A 24,413-nucleotide genomic window follows, 5' to 3' on the forward strand; every position below is an offset into this window, starting at 1 on the left:
ACTGCAATGGACTGGCATACTGTTGTGATGTGATCTGGTCTTGTGCCCAGTGTTTTTGAGCTAGGCTCCTGATCCATTGTAACCCTGACCAGGTGAAAGCGGCTCCTGAAGGTGACTGGACGAATGAGTTGATGATGTGGTTTAGAAAGTATGTTAGTTTAGGGAACGTCGTCAAGGGATGCTGGATGTCTAGCATAACAGATGGACACCTCTGGCATCAACTGAGTGAGAACACCTTGCTGTATTTGTAACCGTCATTAGCTCAGTCAGCCAGAGTAAAAAGTCTGGACAAAAAGCTCCCCATGACATAGACTACTGCTAAATTGAATAGCCATCTGGGAAGCTGACCAAACTTCATGCTGATTCGGCGTGTTGGCAAACAGCCTCCAAATTGATCTGGGACCATCACCTCACTGGGGGAGGGGCCTGACTCCTTTCTGGATGTTTTGTGTTAGATTCCACCTACTTGGCTCTTGGGCTCAGTATATAACCATTTCATTTGATTAAACATTTATTGCATCCAAGAGGAGTCATCAATTCCAGTCCATGGGGCAACACATTGGACTGCTCAAAGACACACATCAGTTATTTAAAAGGTTTATTAGGTGTGTTGGAGTGGGAAATCACCATACTGGGCTGTACTCAGGTGTACACCGAACCCACATATCCTTGGAGTGATGCATCCAAAATGTTGGATTTAGCTAAACAGGAAAGAAGCTGGTTCCCATCTGAAAAGAACTTAATTTGGTTAATTAAATGCAGCTAAGGCTACCTAGCTACACTACAAGCCTGTAAATAGTTTGGTCTAATTAGAAGGTATTAACTAGCTACACAGCTATATCTAACTAATGGCTTTGTCGGTGATGTTACTGTCCACTATATTCAAAGCAAGGCTTAACACTGCTTAACATGCCATGGCATGGCATGGTATCAACTTTCAATATGTATAGTTTTACAAATGAGATCTTGATCCTTGAAATCCTTCAACTATGTCTTTATGTTAAATGCAGAGGTCAGAAATCTTGTTATTGAATTGTCTGTCCTGCATGGACATGGACATGGACAAATTATATGCTCACATAGTAGACGCTCAGACTCCACATGAAGCATGAGCTCTACAAGACAGTTCTCATCATTCATTCATCTTCAGTAACCACTTTATCCTGGTCAGGGTTGCGTTGGATCTGGAGCCTTTCCTGAGAACGCTGGGCATGAGGTAGGAATACACTCTGGATGGGATGGCAGACCTTCACAAGGCACACACATTAATGCCCATGCACATCTTCTGGCATGCCTATGAGAGGTAGGAGGAAACTGGAGAACCCAGAAGAAAACTGCTAGGGTTAGGGTGAGGGTAGAGTCACACATTGCCTGATTCTAAAATCTGATCAGTGGCTGTCAAGAAAGGAATAAAACACAAGGAATAAAACAAGGTGTACTGTTGTAGGAAAATAATATATGATGGATTGGTGTTTTATTGTTTCTTATACCAAATTTATGCCCACGGGGGGAGCGGAGGCTTGGTGGTTAGCACGTTTGCCTTGCACCTCTGCGGTTGGGGGTTTGATTCCTGCCTCCGTCCCTGTGTGTGCGGAGTTTGCATGTTTGGGGATTTCCTCTGGGTACTCTGGTTTCCTTCCCCAGTCCAAAGACATGTGCTGTAGGCTGATTGGCATCTCTAAAATGTCCATAGTGTGTTTGTGCTCTGTGATGTGTCCCCCTCCTTGAGCCCCATGTCCCCTGGGATAGTCTCCAGGCTCCCTGCAACCCTGTGTAGGATTAGTGGTACAGAAAATGGATGGATGGTTGGAATGTCCACAAAGCAAGTTAGTTCCTGTTATCACTTACATTAGAGCAGCTATAAACAGTCGTTCCCTCACCAGCCATCATTTATTCTTCTCACATGCCTTAAAACTTACTGACTGCTAGCACTGGAGACTCCTTCCATCAACGTTAAAGAAACATTACAGAAATCTTCATCATATCCACGATTATAGGTTTTTCGTTGTTAAATAACGACACATTTATTATTAGGCATAGATTATGTTGACTATCCATCATACCTTGGCCAATCTTTCTAGTGTTCCTCCAGGACTTAAACTGTTGATCCCTAACATCCAATTATTATAGTCTATGTCATCAATTATAGCTCCATTTCTAACATGGCATAACGCATGCCTGGAGGCGGGTCCGTGGCCATTATTAATGTATCAGTCAGTTAAACAGGCGGATGTGTCAGACTGAGTGATTTATTATCACACTGTAGCTAAACTGTAATCCGATTGTTTCCTTTGGCCACGCCCTTTAATCTCGACCACCCTGCCGATTACCCAGCACGCACGTGCGCGCGGCTCAGAGCGCGAGCGCTCAGCTCATCACTAGATCCTTTGGAGTGAAATCATTGTTTTTCAGTGATAGCTGAACATTTTTTTTCCCACCTAGGTTTAACCTGTGATTCTTTTGTGAGTAATTCTTGCAGTTCCCGGTCGCGTTGTCTTTGACTAAGCCCTGCCCTTCCCTCAGTGTGAATCAGCGGACCGGCTTCCTGTGTTTGTGTGTGTGTGTGTTTTTCATGCACAATTGCTCTGCCACCTCAACATGGAGTAAAACCGTGCGTGTGTTTCACCTTAACGGCTCCGGAGTCAGCCGTTTGCTTTCTCGTGGCAGTATATATAATTTTTTTAAATTAGAAAAACCCGACTGCAGATGTACAAGTGCAGTCCCAGGATTGCTTGAGACTGAAGACGAGACATTGTATTTATTATTGAGAAGATGGCGAACGACTCTCCGGCTAAAAGTCTAGTCGATATAGACCTGTCGTCACTACGGGTGGGTATTAGAGTGTCCATACAGCCACTTTAACTCCTTTTGTAAATGATTTGAAGCTTTACCAATTCGTCTGTCTTTCTTGTTTTCTTTCTTTTCTTCGTTGTGTGTGTGTAAAGCACACTGAGCGCTGGAGTAACCTTATTTTCAGTGTTGGAGTTCAGCTCTTTTTTTTTCCTTTGTTTGAGAAACCTTGGCTTGTGTGTGTTTTGGAAATGAAGCCCGGAGTGCAACAGCTGCTTTTACTGTTCATTTCAGTGAAATAATGATGTTTGTCCTGGTATACATTTAATACATGATGTTTTTCTTTGTTATTTTTCTCTTCTAGGATCCTGCTGGGATTTTTGAATTAGTGGAAGTGGTCGGAAATGGCACATATGGACAAGTATACAAGGTTGGACTCATTTAATATTAGGATTAAACCGCTACACTGTGGTAGCTTAGTGTTAGTATTATTATAAGTCTTATTCTTCTTATTCTTTTTCAATGTGTTGAATGTGTGAATGAGCTGGAGCTCACATTTAAACGGTTAGGGGTTAGGGTGGAGTTACATTGAGCTGTTGTGGACCAAAGGCGTGTTTTAATCAGTTTTAGTTGTCATGTAGAATGGTGTTTAGGAGTCTAGAAGCCGCTCACTGGCACTCTTGGAGTCAGTGACAGACCTGGCTGAATCACAATGTCCACTTCACACAATGTAACTCAGCGTCTGGCTTTGGCTTTGTCTTTGTCTCCAGTCTTGAGCTGGAGATTTCCTCCTCCCTCCACACGCCTGGACTTGTACAGAGCTCTCATGTGTCACCTTATAGCATTTACCTCACATTTAGTTTACAATTAACACAACTTTTTGTTGTTGTTGTTGCTGTTGTGCTGAAAATCGCGTGCAGCCAAGCCAAAGCAGCGCGCGCTGTGTCTCCGTCTCGCTCTGCTGCGCGTGCATGGCAGGTGACGCCACTTCCGCTTTTGCAGGACGCAAGGGAAAAGGAAGTTTGTCCCGACTACCTTGGGTTGTGACCTTTATTGTCCCATTTATTGTAAAAAAATATATATTTTTAGGATTATTTTCTATATTCTTGAGGCAGTGAGTGCTCTTAGAGTAACACAGGAAGTGACGTCAAAATAAGTAGTAATTAAAATATAGGTTCTCCAAATGAGGATCTATGACGTATGGCTTTATACTAATGGGTTAAAATGCCATGCTGCAAGTGCAGCTCTAAAGTGATGCCAGTTGCACTAATGCACTAATCTGCAACCTAAATTCACCTTGAGCCGGATTGCTCCAACAAGTAAGGAATAAAACACAACAATGGCATGATGCTGTTGGAAAATAATCCACAACATGATGGTGTGAAGAGGAGTTACTTCTACCACTCAGAAATTGATTTATTAACACACGACACACTCTTTCTCTATTTATAGTTACGCTTAAGGTTGTGAGATAAACGTGAAACAAGTTAGTTCCTGTTATCACTTATGTTGCACAATAAATTATATCATATGCAACTATAAACAGTTGTTCCATCACCAGCCTCTTTCTCTCTCTCTCTCGAAGATAAGACAAAAAAAAAAAAAAAAAAAAAAGCCACAGACCACAGCTGGTTTGCGGTTGTGAAGACTTTCCCATGATGGAAAACTTACTTGTGCAAAGCGTTGACACTGGAGGCTCCTTTCATAAACATTAAATAAGCATCTTCTTACACCAAGAGTTACCATTTCAAGGATTAGACATTTTCTTAATTAAATTTCACATTTTTGTATCTATTTATTATTAAGTCTGATTTAATTATAGCTGGCTTTAAAGTCTGAGCTGTGCTGTTATAGAAAGTTAATGAACACCTTCTGACCAATCAGATTCAAGAATTCAACAGTGCTGTGCTATAAATAAATATAGTGGTACATAGTTTGCATTGTGTGCTTACTATTTTAATATTTTAATGCTGTTTATTTAAAAATTACTTTGTGCTGCAGTGATGGTTTCATAAATCTTTAAATCTCTTAAATGAGCCCCTGATTGCAAATTGTTTGTGAATGTCTGAGTGAAATAATGAGATATCTGATTGTTTGGTGAGTACTAGGTTGTTTTAATCATTGCCAAACCCACATTGCACAATTTCTGTTAATTTTTGACTGTTTTTTTTTTGCCATAGTAATAGATTATAGTGGAGTTTTTAAATCGGTTAATTCCAGTTAATTTAATTATGCAAAGCATGAATAATAGTCCTGTTTAACTGCTCATGATTTGATCTTTGGTATGTGCTCTTCTACACTGCTGTAATACACTCATGCATATTCAGCAAACCTCACACAGCACATGTGTTCACTACACAATCCTCATCTTCATTTCTGTGATTAAAGCAAGTCATCTGTACACTCCCACATGTTCACTACATTGAACTGCAGTTCAGCAGAGGTGACCCTTTTCTTTCGGCTTGTTCAAGCACTGCATTTTAGGCCACTTGTTTCTGGGTGTGGAATAATCTTGGGATCTTAGAAACCGTTTGTAAAAATGTGTGGATGTTGTCAAAGTCAGACTCAAGACACTAAATGTGCTGACTTTAGACATTTCCTTATTTTCTGCACAAACAGAGGTTAGGGTTAAGGCATATGTTGCTCCTTTTCACGATACAGTTAAAGAACCTTAACATTTAGAGAGAAAATCGAACGTAAAAAATAAAAGTCTGCGAAAGGGAAAGTTTTCACGAGGATAGACCAAGAGCTTTTTAACATGCTAGCAGACTTGCTGAGAAGTCTGAAGTTTATGTGCACGCTCACATGGAGTACTTTCACACTTTTTGTGTTTGGTTTTGCTTCCTTTACTCTGTGCTGTGCATTTTTTTGATAAATTAATTGCTATCCATTATTCAGCTATTTACAGAAAAAAACATGACGGAGCATACTGTTCTAGGAAAATCATCAGTGAAGGTGTGTTGTGATGCGGCACAATATAATGATACTGCTACCAAATTACTATTTTGATAAGTAGACTATTTTCCGAAAACAAAACGTTCCAAAGTATCTTTTTTTTCCCTCTATGGCACAGCAATTCACCAATGATTATGAATTTTAATTTAATAAACAAATGACACTTCATACTTTTTTATCCATTTATAGCTACCGTTAATGTTATGGAAGCTTGGTGAAAGTTCTTCTTGTTGTCACTTGCGCTGTAACGGCTGTAAACACTAGTTCCCTCACCACCTTCTCTTTGTTTTAATAACATTAAAAAACATTATGCAAACTCCTCTGTACTGAAAAAACAAAGTGCTGACACTGGAGACTCCTTCCATATATGTTGCATAAATGTCTTCTTACAGAAAGATTCACCGTAACAAAGATTAGGATCTATAGGTTTTCTTTGTTAAATACAATTTTTTTTTAAACATGTTTATTATTAGGCTTGGATTATGTAGGACATCTACCATAATTGTCCCTTTGCGTGATTTGTTACTATAGAAACGATAACGTATTAGAAAGACCGCATTAATATACACACAGTTGGAACTACTGTCAGAGCTTCTTTTTGTGGAAAATTAATCAACAACTTCTGGCTAGTCAGACTCATGAATTCAACAGTGCTGTGGTGTATTAGTGACTTAATGCTTTCAGGTTTGTAATGATGTAGTGTATATGGTCATACAGTAGTGCTATATGAGTGCATAACTCATACCCTGAGATTCATATCTATGTGTTTAATTGACGCATTTCCTAGGCCACATGCTTTGTTGCTCACTAAAAAAAAACTTGCATGCATGCCATCTTATATGTGAACAGATGGTGTCTTGGGGTTGAGCGGAGTTTCACTATATTTGATACGCAGCCACAGTCATTTGATATGAAGGTTTTTTTTTGGTTTTTTTTTTAAAAAAAGGTTTTCAAAGGTAAAAGGGCCATGTCCTGTTCTCTTTGAGGTTTTGAAAAATGATCAGCCCATCACTTCAAATTACAACGCAGCCATTTTTCAGTGCCGGAGCTCACAGGCCTCATGAACAAAGAGTTCAAGGGTGTTTTTTTTTTTTTTTTTTTTTTTTTTTTTTTTTTTTTTTTTTTTTAAATATAATTCTGTCCTGCTGCACAGATCATTTCACATTTTTCTCAGCACTATACCCTAGTGGTAAAGCTTTGTTGCTAGTGCACAATACACAAGTATACAGAACAAAATCAAATTGTATTTGTCTGACGTAGGCAGAGATGAGGGTTATATAGGCTGGATGTTTTATGAAAGGCTTTAGCGTGCATATTTATTCCATGAGGAGATGCGGTCAGCTCATAATGTGCTCGGTGTTTCCTCAGTAACATTTTGCTCAATGGCGCTCTTTTGCTTACTCTCCGTTGAATATTCAAACCTTTGATACACTGCCATGTGGCCTGCCCCAACTAAATGTCTTGTCTTTTTTTTCCCCCCTCCTCCTCAACAGTATGTGTGCTGCATGTACAATCGCTCTTCTTTTGTATCGAGCCCTCTGATTGGCCAGTTTGCTTGTCTTGTTTAGCAGAGTGACGAATGAGCAGGCCGGGTCTAATGCTGAAGGCAGCAGCTGTCGTTGTGTCGCTAAGAGCCCTAACTGCTTTATTACAAAGGTGGTTTTGTTTGGCTTTCTGTGGGCTGTTTAGACTGCTTCTCCTTTCACACAGAGAAGGAAAGAGTGTGTTTGAAATGAAAGCACCGAGACGCCACCCCAGTATTAGCACCACACATGGACCGAAACATTATTTTTCAGTTAAACAGTCGCTTTTGGAATAATCTCTTCACAGAGGTTGAGGGATTGAATTTCACGTACAATTGCAGTAAATCGAATGCATTTTTGTCCTTTTTCTTTTATAGCATAGTTTCATCGTGGCTTTTTTTTTTTTTTTTTAAAGTGTTAAGTTACTATTGCAGGCTTGGAGCCATACTGTAATGCTGAATGCAAAAGTTTGTATATCTATAAGACAAAATGAAGACAAAGTTCACACCAACAAGACTTTCAGTGTGTCAGGTTTCACACGTTCCTTCAGTTTTACATGTAACAAAAGATTTTCACCCAGAAACCATGGGGATGTAAACTTCTGCACACAAGTGAGATGAAAATCACTGAAAAGACAGCATGACAGATCGGTTCCTTTCTTTTACTTATAAGCACTGATTCAGCCAGTAGAGGAACTAATTGACTAATCAGCAACATCCTAAATCTTGCAGAAGTGCCAACTTGTATGATTTCCTGCCCCCCCATCCCATTTTCTCCGCAACTTGGTCCCCTGCCAATTCCCACCCACCAGCCAGCTCTATCAGCTAGCTCCCCTATCATACGTCAGCTACCAACTGGGCAGGGTGAAGGCCAACACGTGCTACCTCCGAGAGACACAAAACCAGCCAACCACATCTTTTCAAATTGCCGCTCATGCTGTGTGTCACAAGATAGCGTAACACCCTGAGGAAAGCACTGTCTGCCCTCTTCCACATACATAAACCCACAGATGTTAATGATTGGCTAGTGTCGCTGTGATTGACAGGGGAGAGAGAATACGCTTTCCCTCCCACTCGGAGAACATGGCTAATTTTGCTCCCTTGGCTCCATGGATGATTTTGGCGTTACCAAGATTCAAACCCGGGACACTTTTCTGAACATTTATGATTTAAAAAAAAAAATTTTTTTATGACTCTTGGAGACACCTGAAAACCGAATGCCTTTCTGCTTTTTTAAAGCAGAAAGCAGCGGTCAGTACCAAACGTGAATAAAATGATTTTGTCAGAAAACTGAATCGCCTGAAGAGGAAAGGATGCAGGATGTGAAACATGCATTCGCTTCTAGTAGCGGTTACTTTTGCTTTTTTGCTTTGTCTTGTGAGCTAATGGAGAACAAGAAGGCAAGACTGTGGTCTCTGGTGGTGGAGCTGCTTATTATTTAGTAGCGGTCACACTAGACATTTGCCTCGCTGTTTTCTTCTTGTTGTTGGGGAAAAAAAAAAAAAAATAAAATAGTTGTCTGTCCACTGACCTACTCTAGGATAGTTGTGGTAAATTTTTGTTCTCTCTGCCTGCTAGGATTTTCTTGTTGGCACCTCTGATCTTGTGTGGTGAAGGCTAACCGACTAGAATTAACTAATGATGTGAAGTAGGCCTGAAGTTAATTTAGGGGTTTTTCAACTTAATAACACATCTGGATTTTGTAGTAGCCTGTTCTGTTCATTCCCAGAGATTTGTCAGTATGAATTTGTCCATCTAAACAAAACAGACTTCCCCTCCTCTCCTTTGTCTCTTACTCAGGTTCCTATTCCCTTTTTGTGATGCACTGCTTGGTCTATTTGTTGGCTGACCTTTTTTGCCACAGCAGCGCCTGATTGCACGGTCTCTGAACATATCTGATCAACTGACAGTCCTGACAAACACGCCAGTGTCCAACACCAAATCACATGTTGAGATAGACGCTGAAGCCTGCATGTGTGGGTCTGGCTGTTATGAAGAACTGCAGAACGTTTTGTGTAGCGTGTATCCAGTATTGTCTTCTACACAATGATCTAATGGTAAATATGGGATTGTTACTGTACTGCAGTCCACACTGTGCGTTATTGGGCAAACTTGTTTGACTGCATTCATCCATTACTTCCTTTTCTCCTAAAACCTGTTTCTGAAATTGGCTGTGTGGAAATTTTTTATGTTATACTGGAGTCAAGTTATATAACTGGACCATTTATAAAATTCTTATAAAATTTCTTCTGTAGAATCACCAAGTCTCAGTGTTTAGGGGCATTTGTGAGGTCATGCGGTACAACATGTGTGGTCATTGGTCACAGTGAATAAAGAGGAAGCGTGGCAGTGTTTCATGCAGTGTTTTTATGCAGTGGTTGCCCGAGTGCAAATGCCACCATACTGATGCTGTTCTTGAATCATGTTGCATTGAGAAGTGAATCAAAATCATGATTTTAATGATTTTTTTGGGTGCAGCGTTACTCTGAACATTTTTTTTTTGGTGTTTGTTAAAGATGATTAAGAAATGTTGAAATATAACACTTTGTAAACTAGCAAATTGTATCTTACTTATCCTATGCCATATATTTTTGGTATAGTGTAGTTTAGTGTACTGTGCCGCTGATATTTTGTTGTATCACTGATCTAGTAATAGATACATCAGCGTTTCTAGATGGTGAGTGCTGTTTCACAAGCTGAAGTGTGAAGATTTCTTGACAGTGGCATATTTTTGTTTGATGCTTTTCAAGATATGGCCGTCATAAGGCACTGTGTACTGAGGTTACGGCCACATTTTGAGACTGTTTTGACTGCAGAATGTTCGTGCAATTATCTAATTAGGCTTTGTGTTGCTAGGAAAAGATCTGGTGGCATGTGAAAATAAAGTTTATTTTTTTTAACAGTAGCCTTAAAAGGCATTACTGATGCTGTCTGAAAAGCTTAATGCCTTGTAGAGGACGAGCAGTTTCTGAGCAGAGCTTTGTGGAATCTGTTTGAGGTTTTTATCACTCCGCCACTGTGCCAGCTGGCATTTGAGAATGGAAATCCTCAGGTGGCCTTTCTAAAACCGCCTCAAACTAAAGAAAGACACTAAATTCTTGGGATGTGCAGTGTATGAGAGCGAGCGAGAATAATTCCACCATATAATGGCCATATATAGTCAAACTAATTCCCCCTCTGGCCTTGACTTCACTGTACTCTTTGGACTTGAGTGCAAGGCTTTGTGTCATTTGTTGGATCCCAGCTGGGCTTTTCTTTTATATTCCTTCATTTAATCTCATAAGACCACCCACCCATTGTCCAAGGTTAGTGACGGTCGTTGATTCGACCTCTCAGCCCTCCATCCTCCTTCCATATCCTTGGTCACTATTCACGATCCTACTGCCAAATTTGCTTTACTGTTGCATTCAAATGAATGAAACAGTAACTGTAGCTGTATTGACAATACCAGAGGTGGCACAGTGTTACATGGTGCATTATTACTCCGAGGTGCCAGACTTGCCTTAAATAGCTTGGCCTACAAGTGCTCAGTGTGGGGAATGCCCAACAGAGGGTGAGAATTCTGCCCTCAACCAGTCTCACCTCCTGTTATGGTGCCATGCTTCATTGCCAGCATCCAGGGTCACACAAAGTACACATGCTCCCAATCTGTACACTCCGTGACTCCTTCTTCACAACAGCTGTTTGCTGAAACTTTCACAGGCTCCAGGATTTTTGCCGTGTGAATAGCTGTATTTTCGTACTGGAAGAAGGAGGTGCTGATGCAGTAATTCTAGATTTTTTTTCCCTGATTTATTACTATAAAAGTTTCTCATGTTGTACCAAGTTTCATAAACTGAGAAGATATCAAGGAATATCTTACAGTAGAACCAATGATATGTAAATGTTAGACATTTATATTCTTAACCGGTAATATTCACGTTTTACATTTACAGCATTTTCCTTAATCCAGAGCAATTTGCAGAAGTGATTTGTAGTCTCTATCAAAAACATATAATTATGCTAGTTCAACAGATCAGGGTCTAAGAATACCGTCAAGCTAAAAGTGATCAAGTTAGTACAGCAAGAAAAGAAAACGCAAGTCAACGGATTTTCTGTCGATCTGTAGTCTTGGTTTGAAGACAGCCAGTGACTCAGCTGTTCAGACAGCCAAAGGAAGTTCATTCCACCGCCAGGCTGCCAGGACAGAGAGACGATGCATGTCTTTCTTGTTCCTTTGTGGGGTGGTGGATCCAGTTGAGCCATGCTAGAGCTCGAAGGGAGTGAGGTGCACAGCTATATGTTATAAATACAACAACAGCCACCTCAGGCATTTCATCCCATTTTTCTATTTGTCTTTCCATGATGTTCTCTGTTATTATCCGCCATTTCAGAATCTCCCCTAAAGGCCCCTAGTGTGGTTTTTGTTCAGCTGTAAGCAGCTATGGTGGAATCTGTACACTCTACTGGCCTGCTTCTCCAGCTTTGCTTTTGTAAGGGCTACATTTTGGCACTGGCTTCCAATTCAGTGTGTATGTGACAAACCCTTTTGGCTACTGTTTACTTGTTTGGTCCCATGGTAACTAATGACCCGGGCCTGTTGCCTGCTATATTTGGCTAGTGCTGTGCAGAAGGAGGCAAGTCACATGGTAGCCCATGGGTCAAGAGAAAAAGCCTAATTGTTTTTCTCTTTTCCTCGCCCATTGAAGCTAGTCATCTTTGTGGCAGATGAGACATGGTGTCTAATTGTTTCCCATCTTATTCTACCGTGGCAGCCATTTTCAAGCCTCGTGGCATCAGCACTACTCATGAAAAGGTGCAGTTTGTGATCTGTTTGAGGCACCATATTTATAGTGAGCAAAGATAATACAGAATGAGCATTTTAGCTAGGTTCAGGGCTTAAAATGAACTTTTCATCAAATGAACAAAGGGCACACTGCTTCCAGTAATAACAATATGGTTTGCTACAGAGGTGATGCGAAAGCCAGATACTCGAAGCACTTGAGACTATCATAATCCATTTGATCCACCTCAATAATCATATCTTCCCAGTGGGACCCATAACTGGCTATCAGCTTGGTATTAAATCCATTACAACCACTATCAAGGTCTTGGTGAAACAAGATGGATGACAAAATGGCTAATTTTCTATGTGATGTATTCATCATCCAAAAATGCAGCCTTTGTCCTAGAATAATATTATTAAGAGATTACGATGGATAATGCAGCCCTTTTTGACAAGTACGACAGGCCATGGAAGGGCAAATCCATTAAAAGAAAGAAGCAAATTTGATAGATCGTCTTCACAGCAGACCTGAAGCTTTCAAGATAATGGCCAGCTACATTATCTATAGCCTACACAGGCTATAGGCCTACTCTTTATATTGACTGCCATATACAAGAATGTTAGCCCGTCTGCAACCATTTTTAATCCAGAGATTATGTATCCGGGCTGCTTTTTTAGAGTCAGTTTTTACATGTCTAGAAACATGGATTAGTTTCAGTTTTTTAAAAGGTTTGGTTAATCATTCAGAGATGTATGAAGGTGCTACACTATTAAGAGAATTAAAAGCTAGTAATAAAAATATAGTCAGTTTTTAAGGAAACAGGCAGCCAGTGGTGGTGCTAAAGCTGGTTATGTACTAGTTATGCACAGCTTTATACAGACATCTGTATGACTCCTGAGAGTTTCGCTCAAGTGGCCCAACATAACAACCTTAATGACTCGTCTGCTGAGCCATGAGAGATGATGCAAATGGCTGCAAGCTTGCATGTAAAACACCTGCAGTCTTCCAACAAACATCTTAGCTGTGTTTCCCCGCAGAGAAATATTCCGCTTCCTTCTAAGTGCATTTGTGTAATAACCATTTCACGTAGGATTCTGTTCATTCGCTGATCTATTTCAACACACTAACTTATTTCACGCACTTATTTAAATAAGGGATGGCCAACTGGACCATCTTTCTTTTTCCCTGTTCTTTTCCTTTCTTCACTATAGCACTCTACAACACTCATTGAGAACTGGAAACAAAACTGATCCAAATTACATTTCTATTCCGAGACGCTGCAGAAGCACAGCTTGGAGTCTGCCTGTGGCGTTCTACTGGCAGTGGATGAACACATCCTCTTAGTGCAAGCTGTCTAATGCTGTCTAATACCAGGCAGGGCCATATGGACCCACAGTGTGTCCCAGCAAGGGGTTCACCTGACTCTGAGCCTGCAGAGACACTCTCAGAAGGAGGAACAGGGAATCTATGCCCGTTTTAAACGCAAAACCTTGGGATGTTATCAGCATACATTTCAACAGACTGATAACCAGCCATTAAGTGGTATTTCCACTGATGTAAGTGTTCACATTTACCATGAAACCCCTTACGCAGAAGGTGACATAAATTCCACACAATGTTTTTTGGTGGCATTTGTTTCAACCACTCAAGATTTGGTAACAAATGCATCTTTTTTTCCTACTTATCCATGGGAGGACAAATCATACAATTATTAGCTAGCCTACCAGGCAAGTAAAGGCACCACAGTCCCTTTTTTACATTTACCTCACACTTTTATCTAACGTGACCTACAATTAAGAGAGGACACAACTGAGGGTTTCTGTCTTGCTTAAGGATCCAAGAGAGGCAGCTTGATGATGCTTGATGGTGCTGGGATTTGGACTCCCAACCTTCTGATAAGTAGCCCAATGCTTTAACCACTTAACTACCACCGTCCCTGTTACTTGTTAAGTGCATAATACAGACTAAGGAAAATGAACAGGTATCTGATCCCGTTTGCACCCTTGACAAATGATCAGCAAGTCATTGGCGAACTTTTCAGCTATGAGCTTTGGTGGTCTCTTTTCGCATCACACATAAAATACATTACTTGCCTGTTTGTTTAACCACAAGGTGGCTTGCAAGGAGGAGAGCTGTATGGCAGCTTTGCAGCAAACTTTATTTTGCTGGTTCGTCAGGTTTTCCACATACCTGCATGTTCTTAATTCTGAGACGATGGTTCATCTATCTTCTGTGCACAATATTTAATTCACCTAGCAACTAATGTTTTACTGTCAGCCAGATCACATTGACTCAAGTCAATGTGTGTTGTGTGGTGTTGTAGTATTAAGTTACATCACACCACCACAAAGCAGTGTTTAAATATTACAACATACCAACTGAAAATTTATGTTTGGCAAAAGTCAGCAAGGATTTGTTGTTTTTCTTTCTTTCTTTTTCTGGTTGTTAGATCTGCTTCACAGTATCTATTGGCCCTGGGTTCCCTGACTACTTTTTCCACCCATTATCCTATTTCTTAGACTGTGCTGTCAGTTTGCTTATAAATGAGACAACCTGGGTAGTGACCTTCACCAGGCAGAACATTCTGGCCTTGACCATGTCTTGTACCTCCTTAATTTTTTAATCGGAGCTTTCTATTTTTCTTCTTCTTTGTTGATGTTGGCTTGCCTGCTGTTGTTGCTGCACTGTGCTGATGTTTTTCGAGGGTTAGATAGTCATCAAGACTTAATAAACTTTTCTGTTAATGAAAAGTTTTTTGCACAAGACCTCCGGATAACTTACCAGGAATTATACTGATTGTCCTGATTGCCGCACCTATTTTCCCAGTAGTTTGACTTTGCATAGTATTTGTGCTTATCTCCTTAAAGATTAATTAGCATGGAATTCCTGAATAAAAGTTACTATGTGCATGGGATTTATGGGAAAGCTGAGGTGGTAGGATGTTCACTGATGCTGCTGAAACCTGGTGCTTATCAAGTGTTGCATGCTAAGCATAAATAAGAGACACAGAAAAGTGGAGGCTTGCGAATGGTGGCCATATGGCTGTGGCCAAGTTGTCTATTTTTGACATTCAAAGGTTTTTGAGGATTGCCATGACTCATGTTGTGAGGGTTCTTTTAAACGCTGCATTCTTTAATTGCAGACTTGACTATTTTTAAGCCAAGTTTGTGCCTTATAAACACACAACACCACCGGTCTTGTATTTTAGAAATACATACATACACACAGTGTATACAAGGCCGCCTGTTTTAGCATCTGTGGTGTCTCCCACACTGGGTGTGCTGTATGTTTGTAATTCTAGCTGAGGAAGTGGAACTTGAGGTTGCAGTTTCAGTCACAGTATCTATATCTGTTTTTTTTTTTTTAATTTTTTTTTTTTAATTTATTTATTTATTAAACAAGATGCACATGTTCTCACCTATTTGTAGACCAGTATTACAGTAACCAGGAGTGAAAATATAAAGATGGCTTTAGCGGCGTCAACAAGTTTTCTTTTGCTTGACTATCTTTTGTATTCAAGTCATGCATCTAGCACTTAGAGTTAACGGCCCTTACTGTGGTTAAGTGCTATATTTAGTTCAATGGAAACTGAATTGTGGGTTAGTGTGTTAGAGGGAGTCATGGGCCACAGGCACATTTCTTTTGCTCTGCTTTCTCCTTCTCTAAATAAGGCCCGTTTTGCTATTTTCTCAGCCACTAAGGTTTAAAAACAGTCTGAAAACATTGTAGCTCTGCTTAGGGTCTTAGACAAAACCTAAAATATTATACATTTTGTGGAGTAAAGTATTAAACTTTGCAAATTTCCCTTTTTGTCTTTGGATGGCAGAACTCTTCTGTTAAAGGAATAATGGGTGTTCTGTCCTCATTGTGTTGAATGTTGGAGGCTGACAGAATTGGGTTAAATGGCAGAGGTTAACTCACCCCTGTGTCCTTATGGGTAAAGTGGTTGGGTGTTGAATGTGTCAGCTGGTAGGCAAGTGTCACGTTGACCAAGGCATTATCGGACTCCACACTCATCTCTGGCCCAGTGCCATCATGGTCCTGGAGAGAGAATGGAAAGGCTGAACAAAAGCAATGAGGTGCTGAGGCATTGGGGAGGGGACGTCTCACCTAACCCCTTGAATAGTTGCTAAGCTCCCCAAACACACACATTCATTCTTACATAAAATCACCTGACCTGGTTTCTGTTGTACTTGTCTCTTGACTCCTTTGTATCTTTTCCCCCAACCCACTCTTTCCTATGCCATAATAGGTGTCACAAGAGCAAAAAACCCTGACTGTCCTGACACTGGCTGAATAGAGGCACTCTGTTTAGGCTAACGTGGTCTAATCTGCTCTCACTCGTGAACCCCCAGCAGGTCCTAAAGCCCTGATCTCTCTTCTTAAAGTCACATTTTGTTTAAAAGAAATTCTGTCTCGCTTTTTACATCTCTGCTGGGTGAATAATTGCACTCTTGCACTTTCCATAAGTGGGGATCTTTTATTACAGCTTGCTGTGAATATGATACCCCGCTCACTGCACAGCTTGTGTTTAGTTTAATCCCAGGCTCTTTGAAGACGGTGACAAAAAATTCCCCATTTTGAAGTTGCCACAGTTACACTGTTGTTACCCAAAGTGGATGGTTGTTAGCAGCCCCAAAGGGTCCTGTAATCACTTTACAGGGTGGATGTTATTTCTAGCTAAATGATAGTGTTAGCAGTGCTCCCATCATGCACTCATAACATGTAAGATTACTATGTTAAAATCACACCATGCAAGCAGCCTTGATTTTTAAATGGGTAACATGCCACAATCATGTAGTGAGTATAACCGAGGAACAAAATGCATGTCAGGAATTAAAGATAGTAAACTCTCTTTGCTTGTTGTCCACATCCATTCTGCCTTTAGTGTGTATCTTACCTGGGGAACTGAGGGTTGGCTATAAATTCCTATTTTAAGGGACCTCAAGGATGTACTACTTTTGTATTTTATCCCAATTTTGTTATTTGCCCATTTCCACTAAGTAGCTCTAACTAGCCACCAGCCAGAGAAGGGGAAGGCTAGCAGGTGCACCAGCCACTGCAACTTTTCGAACTATTGCTCGTGCTATGTCACTTGTGTAGAAAAACACTTGGAGGAAAGCGCTAACGCCTCTTTCACATACATGAGCTCGCACATGCCCATGACTCGCTAGTGTCACTTGACTGGGGAGGGAGTAACACTGTCCTTCCTACCCAGAGAGCACTGCCAAGTTTGCTCTTTTGGACTCCTGGCCACTGGTTGACCAGAACGCAAAGGTAAACTTTGCTTTCCTAGGTAAAATATGCATGCTAAAGGTAGAAAAGATGGAGAGTACCACCCCAGTGACAAGCAAAGGTACTGTTTAGTATTTCTGACAACCCTCACCCCTAAGAGACTATAAGGCAGGGATGTCCAATCTTATCAGCAAAGGGTTGGTCTGACTGCAGGTTTTCAATCCAGCCAAACAGGAGCCATACCTGCTAGTCGAATGAACGTCAAGATCAACTGATCAGCAGGTGGAATCAGATGTAGGTCCTGCTTGGTTGGAATGAAAACCTGTAGCTACACCTTGCAGATAAAATCAGATACCCCTTCCGCAAGGCAAAACATTGGCCTCATTCGTCAGTTATACTAGCTACATCATTGAGGCATGTTACCCATTTAAAAATCAAGCAGCTACCACAGTGTGATGTTACCATATTAATCCTTTGTTATAGGAACACTATTCCCATTTGCTTCACGGCTTCACCCGCAATGAATCCTAATTAACCCCTCAGGTTGGTAATTCCTATTTCAGTCTACATAATTATTTCACATTGATGAAAAGCAGTTTGGGTAAAAGGACAGTCTTGCACCATAGCTTCAATGCTTCTGCAAGTTCATAATTTATTTTTCAAAGTTGAACCTTGTTATTGTCATATGACCCTCCACTACTATGTCTTTCAACAGGCTGAGATGTTAAAAACTCAAGCTTATAGGCATTATGTTTCGGCTAACTTTTGATAACTTTACTGGCAGGGAGATTTAGCTCATTTTGTTTGCTGTTTTACTTTTTTCGTCCTTAATCCTACACTTTAAACCCAACACTTTTCTAACCCTATGAGCTCTTGATTGTAATCTCAACATTAATAATGAAGGCATATACACAAATGTACACAAAGGTTTTTCCACTGGATTTACAGATTCTGACATAGACACCAGTAGACAGCGTATTAATAAATCTGTTGACTCAAGGCTTTGCAAGGTTTTGCCCAGCAGCCTGAGGGCAGAGTTCACCTCCTTGGGCTGCTTATACAGCAGATTCCCTACATCAAAGAGTCCAGATTGCTGGAATTCGCTTTATCCAAGTGCAGTCAGCCAAGCGGCTGAAGAATGTGGTTGTTGGAACCAAAGCAGGACTCAGACTTTTGCTTTCAATGCCACTTGAGGAGAAGCTACATCATCGTTAGTGATGGTGTGTATAAAGCAGACAGTAAATATGATGTCATTATTCTTTTATGTCTGTTCGCATCTGTCTTTTGTTAAGCTTCTCAGGCCCCATGTACACACACATGGATATTTTTGAAAATGTAGTTTTTACCCCTCGAATTTAACCCCAGAAAAATGACAAGCAAGGATTCATATGTGTGGATGATGATACACTTAAGTAGAAAGTCAACAAGACCCAATCTCCAAAATCTTCTTTGTCAGTGCTGTTTTTACCACTAGAGCGGTGGATTCCAGATTCAAGTGCAGTACATATTGTATTCTGGCGCCGCTGCCGAGGATGTAATAATAAAACAAAGAGAAATTAAATTGCCACCATGTTATCAAATAAGAAACCACTTAGTATAATCTAGTCAGCAGCCATGATACACAGAGTCGTAATGAAAATGGTGAAAATGGAGTTTTAATACGTCTTCACCAAGGAAGATTTTTAAAAATAACTAAATAAAAAAGCTTCATTTTCATTGACCCAGAATGCTGTTTTTGTGCCAAAGGCCAAAACGCAGATAAAACCTTGTTTTCAAAAATATCCGTATACGTGTAGATGGGGCCTCAGATGATTGGAAAAGTTCTCTGGATTATCCAAGAACTCCGGCAATCTTTCCATCGATATCGGCTTTACGGTCTACCGCGCATCATACCTAATGTTTTGTTCGGAACGTTCGGCAGTGATTCTGCTGAACTGCTTCAAGCTGCAGCATTACTCAATCAATAGCCACGCCATTATTGTCCACTGCTTGAGCCAGTCCTGTAGACTGCTGCTGATTTCTTGGCTTAACTTCTCTCATTATTTCTCCAGGCTCCGCCTGTTTCTGCTTTCTCTTTCACTTCACCATTTCACCCTGCTCTTTGCAGGTGTGTGTTGCGTGTGAGAGGGAGGGTAAGATGGAAAAAGAACATTTGTTAGATCAGTGGTGTTGTCCAGTCTCAGTTTACTTGCAATCTGCATCCACTTACTCGGGCAGAGCTCCATTTGTTTTTGAAGGATCGTTTGCTGTGGGTATGCACATAGCTCATGTTGAGAATCATTAGAAAAAGCATCCATATGCGAGAGGACCTCATATTACCGGTAGTGTACATGTTAGTTAAATCTCTATATTTAATATAATTTATGCAGAATACCCTTTGGACAAACAGAAGGAAATTACATTACATGTATCAGACATAGCAGCATGGATGGAGAGCAAAAGTAGCTGGCCACATGCAGACTTTTCATGATGTTTGGGACACTTTAGCCAGCACACTACAAATGTAATCTGGCCACATGCTTCTCCACGTCCATAAAGATGCATTTGACCCTGTTTCCACTTGGTCTGGGATATAGCTGATATGGTGTCATATTTAGCTGGAAAACCATTTCATTCACCACCTCAGCCAACCATTATCACTGTATTTAGTTTTTTTCTGGCATTTGTGTATGCAAAATTTGCATAAACCCAGCTGAACTGAAGGCCCGCCCCTCTCTCTAACCAGCACAGCATATTCACTCGTGTCCTGGCTTTGCCTCGGAAGTGGGAAGTCGGAGCTCGGAATGACATCAGTTTCAACCCTCGTGCACTTGAGCTAGAAAGTAGGGGGGAAAAATATCCAAACAGTGTGTAAGAAAATTCAGGACCCAAACGGAGTAAAACTACATTTGTATTTATTATTTACATCATATACTCTACATGTTCGCCCATACGCTCTACACCTTTTCCTCATCCGCTGTATCAGGTTTTTGCAGGTTTTGCATATCTTATCATACCTGCTCAAAATATTCCCATTGGTTCCTGACTTTTGTGACACCCTTAAAACAACGATCTATATATTCAAAGCCATGGATTTAACAAGTGGATATATCTGTATGTTGGTTGATCTAAAGCACATATTTGTATATACAGCATAAAGTGCTGCTTTGTTTAATACAGATGCTGTGCACAGTCATGTTGATTTGACGTCACTCTCTAAAGTCTGAGGAACTTGTAGTTGAGAAAACTACCCTGAGTTCCTGAGTAGAAAGGGTTGAGGGGCCGTTTTCTTTGGCCTTTCCTGCGCCAAGGTCAGGAATTAGAAGTTCTGATCTCTAGCTGAATGCATGTTACACTATCCACCATGTACTTGACTGACTAGTACCTGGACTTCGCATTAATGTTTTGCGCTAAATGGAAAGGAGATGTCATGGCAGATTTTGCTGGTAGCGCCTGAAACAAAAGAGCAAGGACATCTTTTCTTGATCACCATTTTCCAGTAACATTCAGTGTTATATTAATGCGAAATCTAACGTATAACTAATGGATACAGCAAACACTGGACTCCAAGTTCCAGAATGCAACGCAGCCATATGATGCATTTGCACCAAGTCATGGCAGAGACTCGGCTTGGCTAGTTAGTGATCTATGGTGTTGACTGTGGTATTAGCATGAAAGTTGAAGCTTTGGAACCTGATCTGTTTGAGACTAAAGGACTAAAGTGCTGCTGCATTGCTCCCTGTAGTTAGAGATGAAGCGAGGGCTAAATCCCATTGGTGACACTATCAGCAGGAATCGATCGGCATTGTGGGTAACGTAGGAAACCGACGCGTGAAGGTAGACCAGTAAACTCAGAATTTCATCACAAAATAAACTTTTGACACATATAATAAAGGTTAATTTTGTATTTCCGGTGGTGCAGCTTTCCCTGTTTGTTGCGTCAGCCATTTTGGACTAGACACATTTCTCCTCCATTTCCGACAGGCAGTGCAGACTACAAAAAAAAAGTGTCAAGGGTTCCCACTTAAATTCTCTGCAGTGTAATTTTGTCATGCAGATTTTTAATAATGCATTACATTTCAACGGATTTTCCACTGTGAACACTCTAGCCCTGAAAGTAAACAATTTGAGACACTGCCGTTGACTCTTTGGGGCAGGTGATCGAGCAGCTGTGTTAGAGCAACTCTGCTGTCGCGGTAAAGCAGAGGCCCTATTCACCCTGCGCAGTGTAATGGGCTCAACCCTGACAATACACAAGCTGTCAGTGAACAAATGGCCTGAGCGCTCCATTTATCTTGGTCTCCCCAACTTGCTTTTCCACCACTGCTCTGTGTTTCTCAGGAGTCCTCCTGCTGCCTGCCTTCCTTTATGGCTCAATCATAGTCATAGATAAATGAATGACTCTAAGATCAGATCTTTTCCATGGAACATCTGTAATAACTACACAACAAGAAGCATATAATTCATGAAGTGACAGGACCGAATGTAAAACTTGACGTGCTTCTCTGTTTCTATTAAAAAAAAAATGTGAGGATTGAGAATTAAACAGCCAGTCGTGTGGTGTGTGGTGTGCTCTTCTAATTGCCTACCCAAGGCGGTCTAAAGTAGTTTTCAGTTCTGAACCTAATGAACTTAGCTGAGACTATTATCAAGAATTTGATTTGAGTGCTATAACCTTCACGTATGCAGTATTTAGTCCATTTAAATTTAACTCTCTTGTTTTTACCTCGTCAGTTCACGGCGAGAACACGATTCAATCCTGATTCGACCCAACCACAGGAAGTGCCACAAACATGTTATCTTTTTTTTTTTTCTCCTTCCCCCCTTTTTTTTTGACATTTGAGCTGCATGACTGAAACACATGATGGCAAGCTGAGCTCCATTATGGCATATTCCAGCAGAAGTATGATTTATTCAGGATATCTGGACTGAAGAACGGAAAAATAATACACCACAGTATATATAGTGCTCAGGTGATTTTCGTGACTTGTGAAACATTTACATTTCCTGTCACCATATGTTAGAGCATTTTCTTCCCTGCCTCTGTGTTTTCCTGCTTTTCGATTTCCTGAAACCAAATGGGACCTAACAGAATACAAAAGCGAAGTATCGATTTTACTTTAATTCACTGCCCTAAACAGGTCTAGGGTTTTTTCCCCCAAATATTTAATATTCTCCTTTGTCCTCCCTTTTAGTACAACTCCACCAAAACCTGATACTTGAGGAGAGATGTGCTGGTTGTGTAAAGCATGTTCAAAGTTCTAGTCTGGTTCTAGATGCTTTGGAGCTGTAGTAGAAATTCAGAGCAATGTAGTCTCATAAACTAGTCTAATTTTTCAGGATTTTTCAGCACTAAACGTGATCAAGAGGCTGTCTGGTTGACATTACTCACCCAAAATAGCTATTTAAGATGTGCCGCATTTTTTTTTTTTTTTTTTTTTTTTTTTTAATCCAGTGGCTTTGAAAAATCTTATTGTCACAGATTTTAGTTATATTAATTTCTCCATTGGTAGCTGCTTTATGGAAGTACATGTATACCTTGAAATGTGGACAGCCAATCAGATTCAGCCTTGAGAATTCTGAAACATTTGGCCAGAAAAGTGTACAAAAGTTACCACACAATCCACAAAGCCTAGGTGGAGTGTCTGAGGCTGAGACTGGGAGTAATCTGACCTTAGATAGAGTGACTACAGATCATGGTCTGGTTATGATGTAGTCAGAAGTAGGCCAAAGTGTGTTAGCTGGTGTATCACAGCTTTGCATTGTGCTCGTATCTTGTGGTGCTTGGCTCTTCCTACTTCGAGTGCTCATCTGGTTAGTGTTCAGGAGGGTGGAGGAGCATGCAAGACTGTGGGAATATGTGTATATATATATATATATATATAGAAGTGTGCCTGTTTAACCTGATGTGTGTGCCTTTGTGTGTGGATGTGTGTCTATGTAGATTCTGGCTGCTTCCCAGGGGTTGTTCAAGCACAGGCCTTTGCTTTAGCATGCAGCCGTTCTCATGCTGGTTTTCCTCCCTGTTCGGCTAATTGCTTATTAGCAGCTGTGTAATCGATATTTTGCTTTCGCAGCATGATCTTGCATCATTCACACAGATCATAATTAAAGTGGTGGGAACATCTGATAGATCTGGCAACCCTGATAGAAACAACAGAGTTTGTTGCTCAGAAATGAGTATACGGTGAAATTAGAATGTATCAGACTATAGCATTTTTACATTACATTTGGCCAATCTACGCTAATCTCACCTGAGTTAAAATGCTCTGGAACTGTAAGTGTTACACCCTATGGAGTGAGTATGTATGGTGAAAGCCATCTGGAATTCAGCATAAATATACTGTTCCTGCATGAAGTCGAGTTAAAGATGGTGGATATTTGTGGATCCCAGATCACCTAAGAAACTTTACATTAAAGTTTGCTAATTAGTAGCTTATTATTCTGTTAATTAATCATTAATTACTTATTAGTGTCTACAATAGACTTGTTAATATTTCAATGCATTCGAAATCTTTCCAGTAATTAAAATTTGAAAAACTTTTTTAAGGCATTTGACAGCTCTAGGCTTTAGGATTTATTTTTAATTCTATTTAAAAGTTTGAAGAATTGTTTATTTTTCCATCCCTACTTTTACCAATACGTAAGGGAACAGATTAAATCTCTGTGCTTGTATTTCCTTTAAGTGACTCTTTACAGAAAGAGTTCCTCTCACTTTTGGAGGCCAGCTAAGTTCACATCTGGCTTGTTTTAAGTTTTATGTCTGTTATAACTCTATCATGGAGGGCACTGTAGCTGTAGTACTTGCTAAGCCTGTGGAAGATTAACACACGCCTGTGTAATGCTCTAATGAGTCTATAGTGAGTCCACTCCAATACTGACGCACTAGTAGTACAGCTGCAATGTTAATTAATGTAAATAGTTACTTAGAGAATGTAAAAAACACAAAAAAACAGTCTTTGGGATCTCTACACAACACACTATGTAGTATACCAAGCTCTTTATTTCAGATTCATTACAGTTAGTGTCTGGAGGATATCTCGAATCATATGTTTATATGCTGTTTTCACTCCCAGATCCCGTCTCATTTCCTCACTGCCAATCTGATTCTCACCACTTCCTGTTTGAGAGGCAGCTCTTTAGCATTCCTTCCTGCACTATTATCT

General features: G+C 40.4%; 1 protein-coding gene across 7 annotated transcripts in view; it reads left to right on the forward strand.

The window, feature by feature from the left end:
* Positions 1-2,325: 2,325 nt before the first annotated feature.
* The window catches only part of LOC113537337 (mitogen-activated protein kinase kinase kinase kinase 4), a 55,745-nt gene continuing 33,657 nt past the window's right edge, over positions 2,326-24,413 (forward strand). For 5 of the 7 annotated variants that reach the window (XM_026931757.3, XM_026931758.3, XM_026931760.3 and 2 more), the window contains exons 1-2: positions 2,326-2,829; positions 3,155-3,220. In XM_026931757.3, coding sequence (XP_026787558.1) covers positions 2,773-2,829; positions 3,155-3,220 — 123 coding nt within the window. In that variant the 5' untranslated portion in view covers positions 2,326-2,772. The remainder of the gene's footprint in view (positions 2,830-3,154; positions 3,221-24,413) is intronic. The other 2 variants (XM_026931761.3, XM_026931763.3) reach the window with 1 other exon arrangement.

The sequence above is a fragment of the Pangasianodon hypophthalmus genome, chromosome 26 (assembly GCF_027358585.1).
Source record: "Pangasianodon hypophthalmus isolate fPanHyp1 chromosome 26, fPanHyp1.pri, whole genome shotgun sequence".
Lineage (NCBI taxonomy): Eukaryota > Metazoa > Chordata > Actinopteri > Siluriformes > Pangasiidae > Pangasianodon > Pangasianodon hypophthalmus.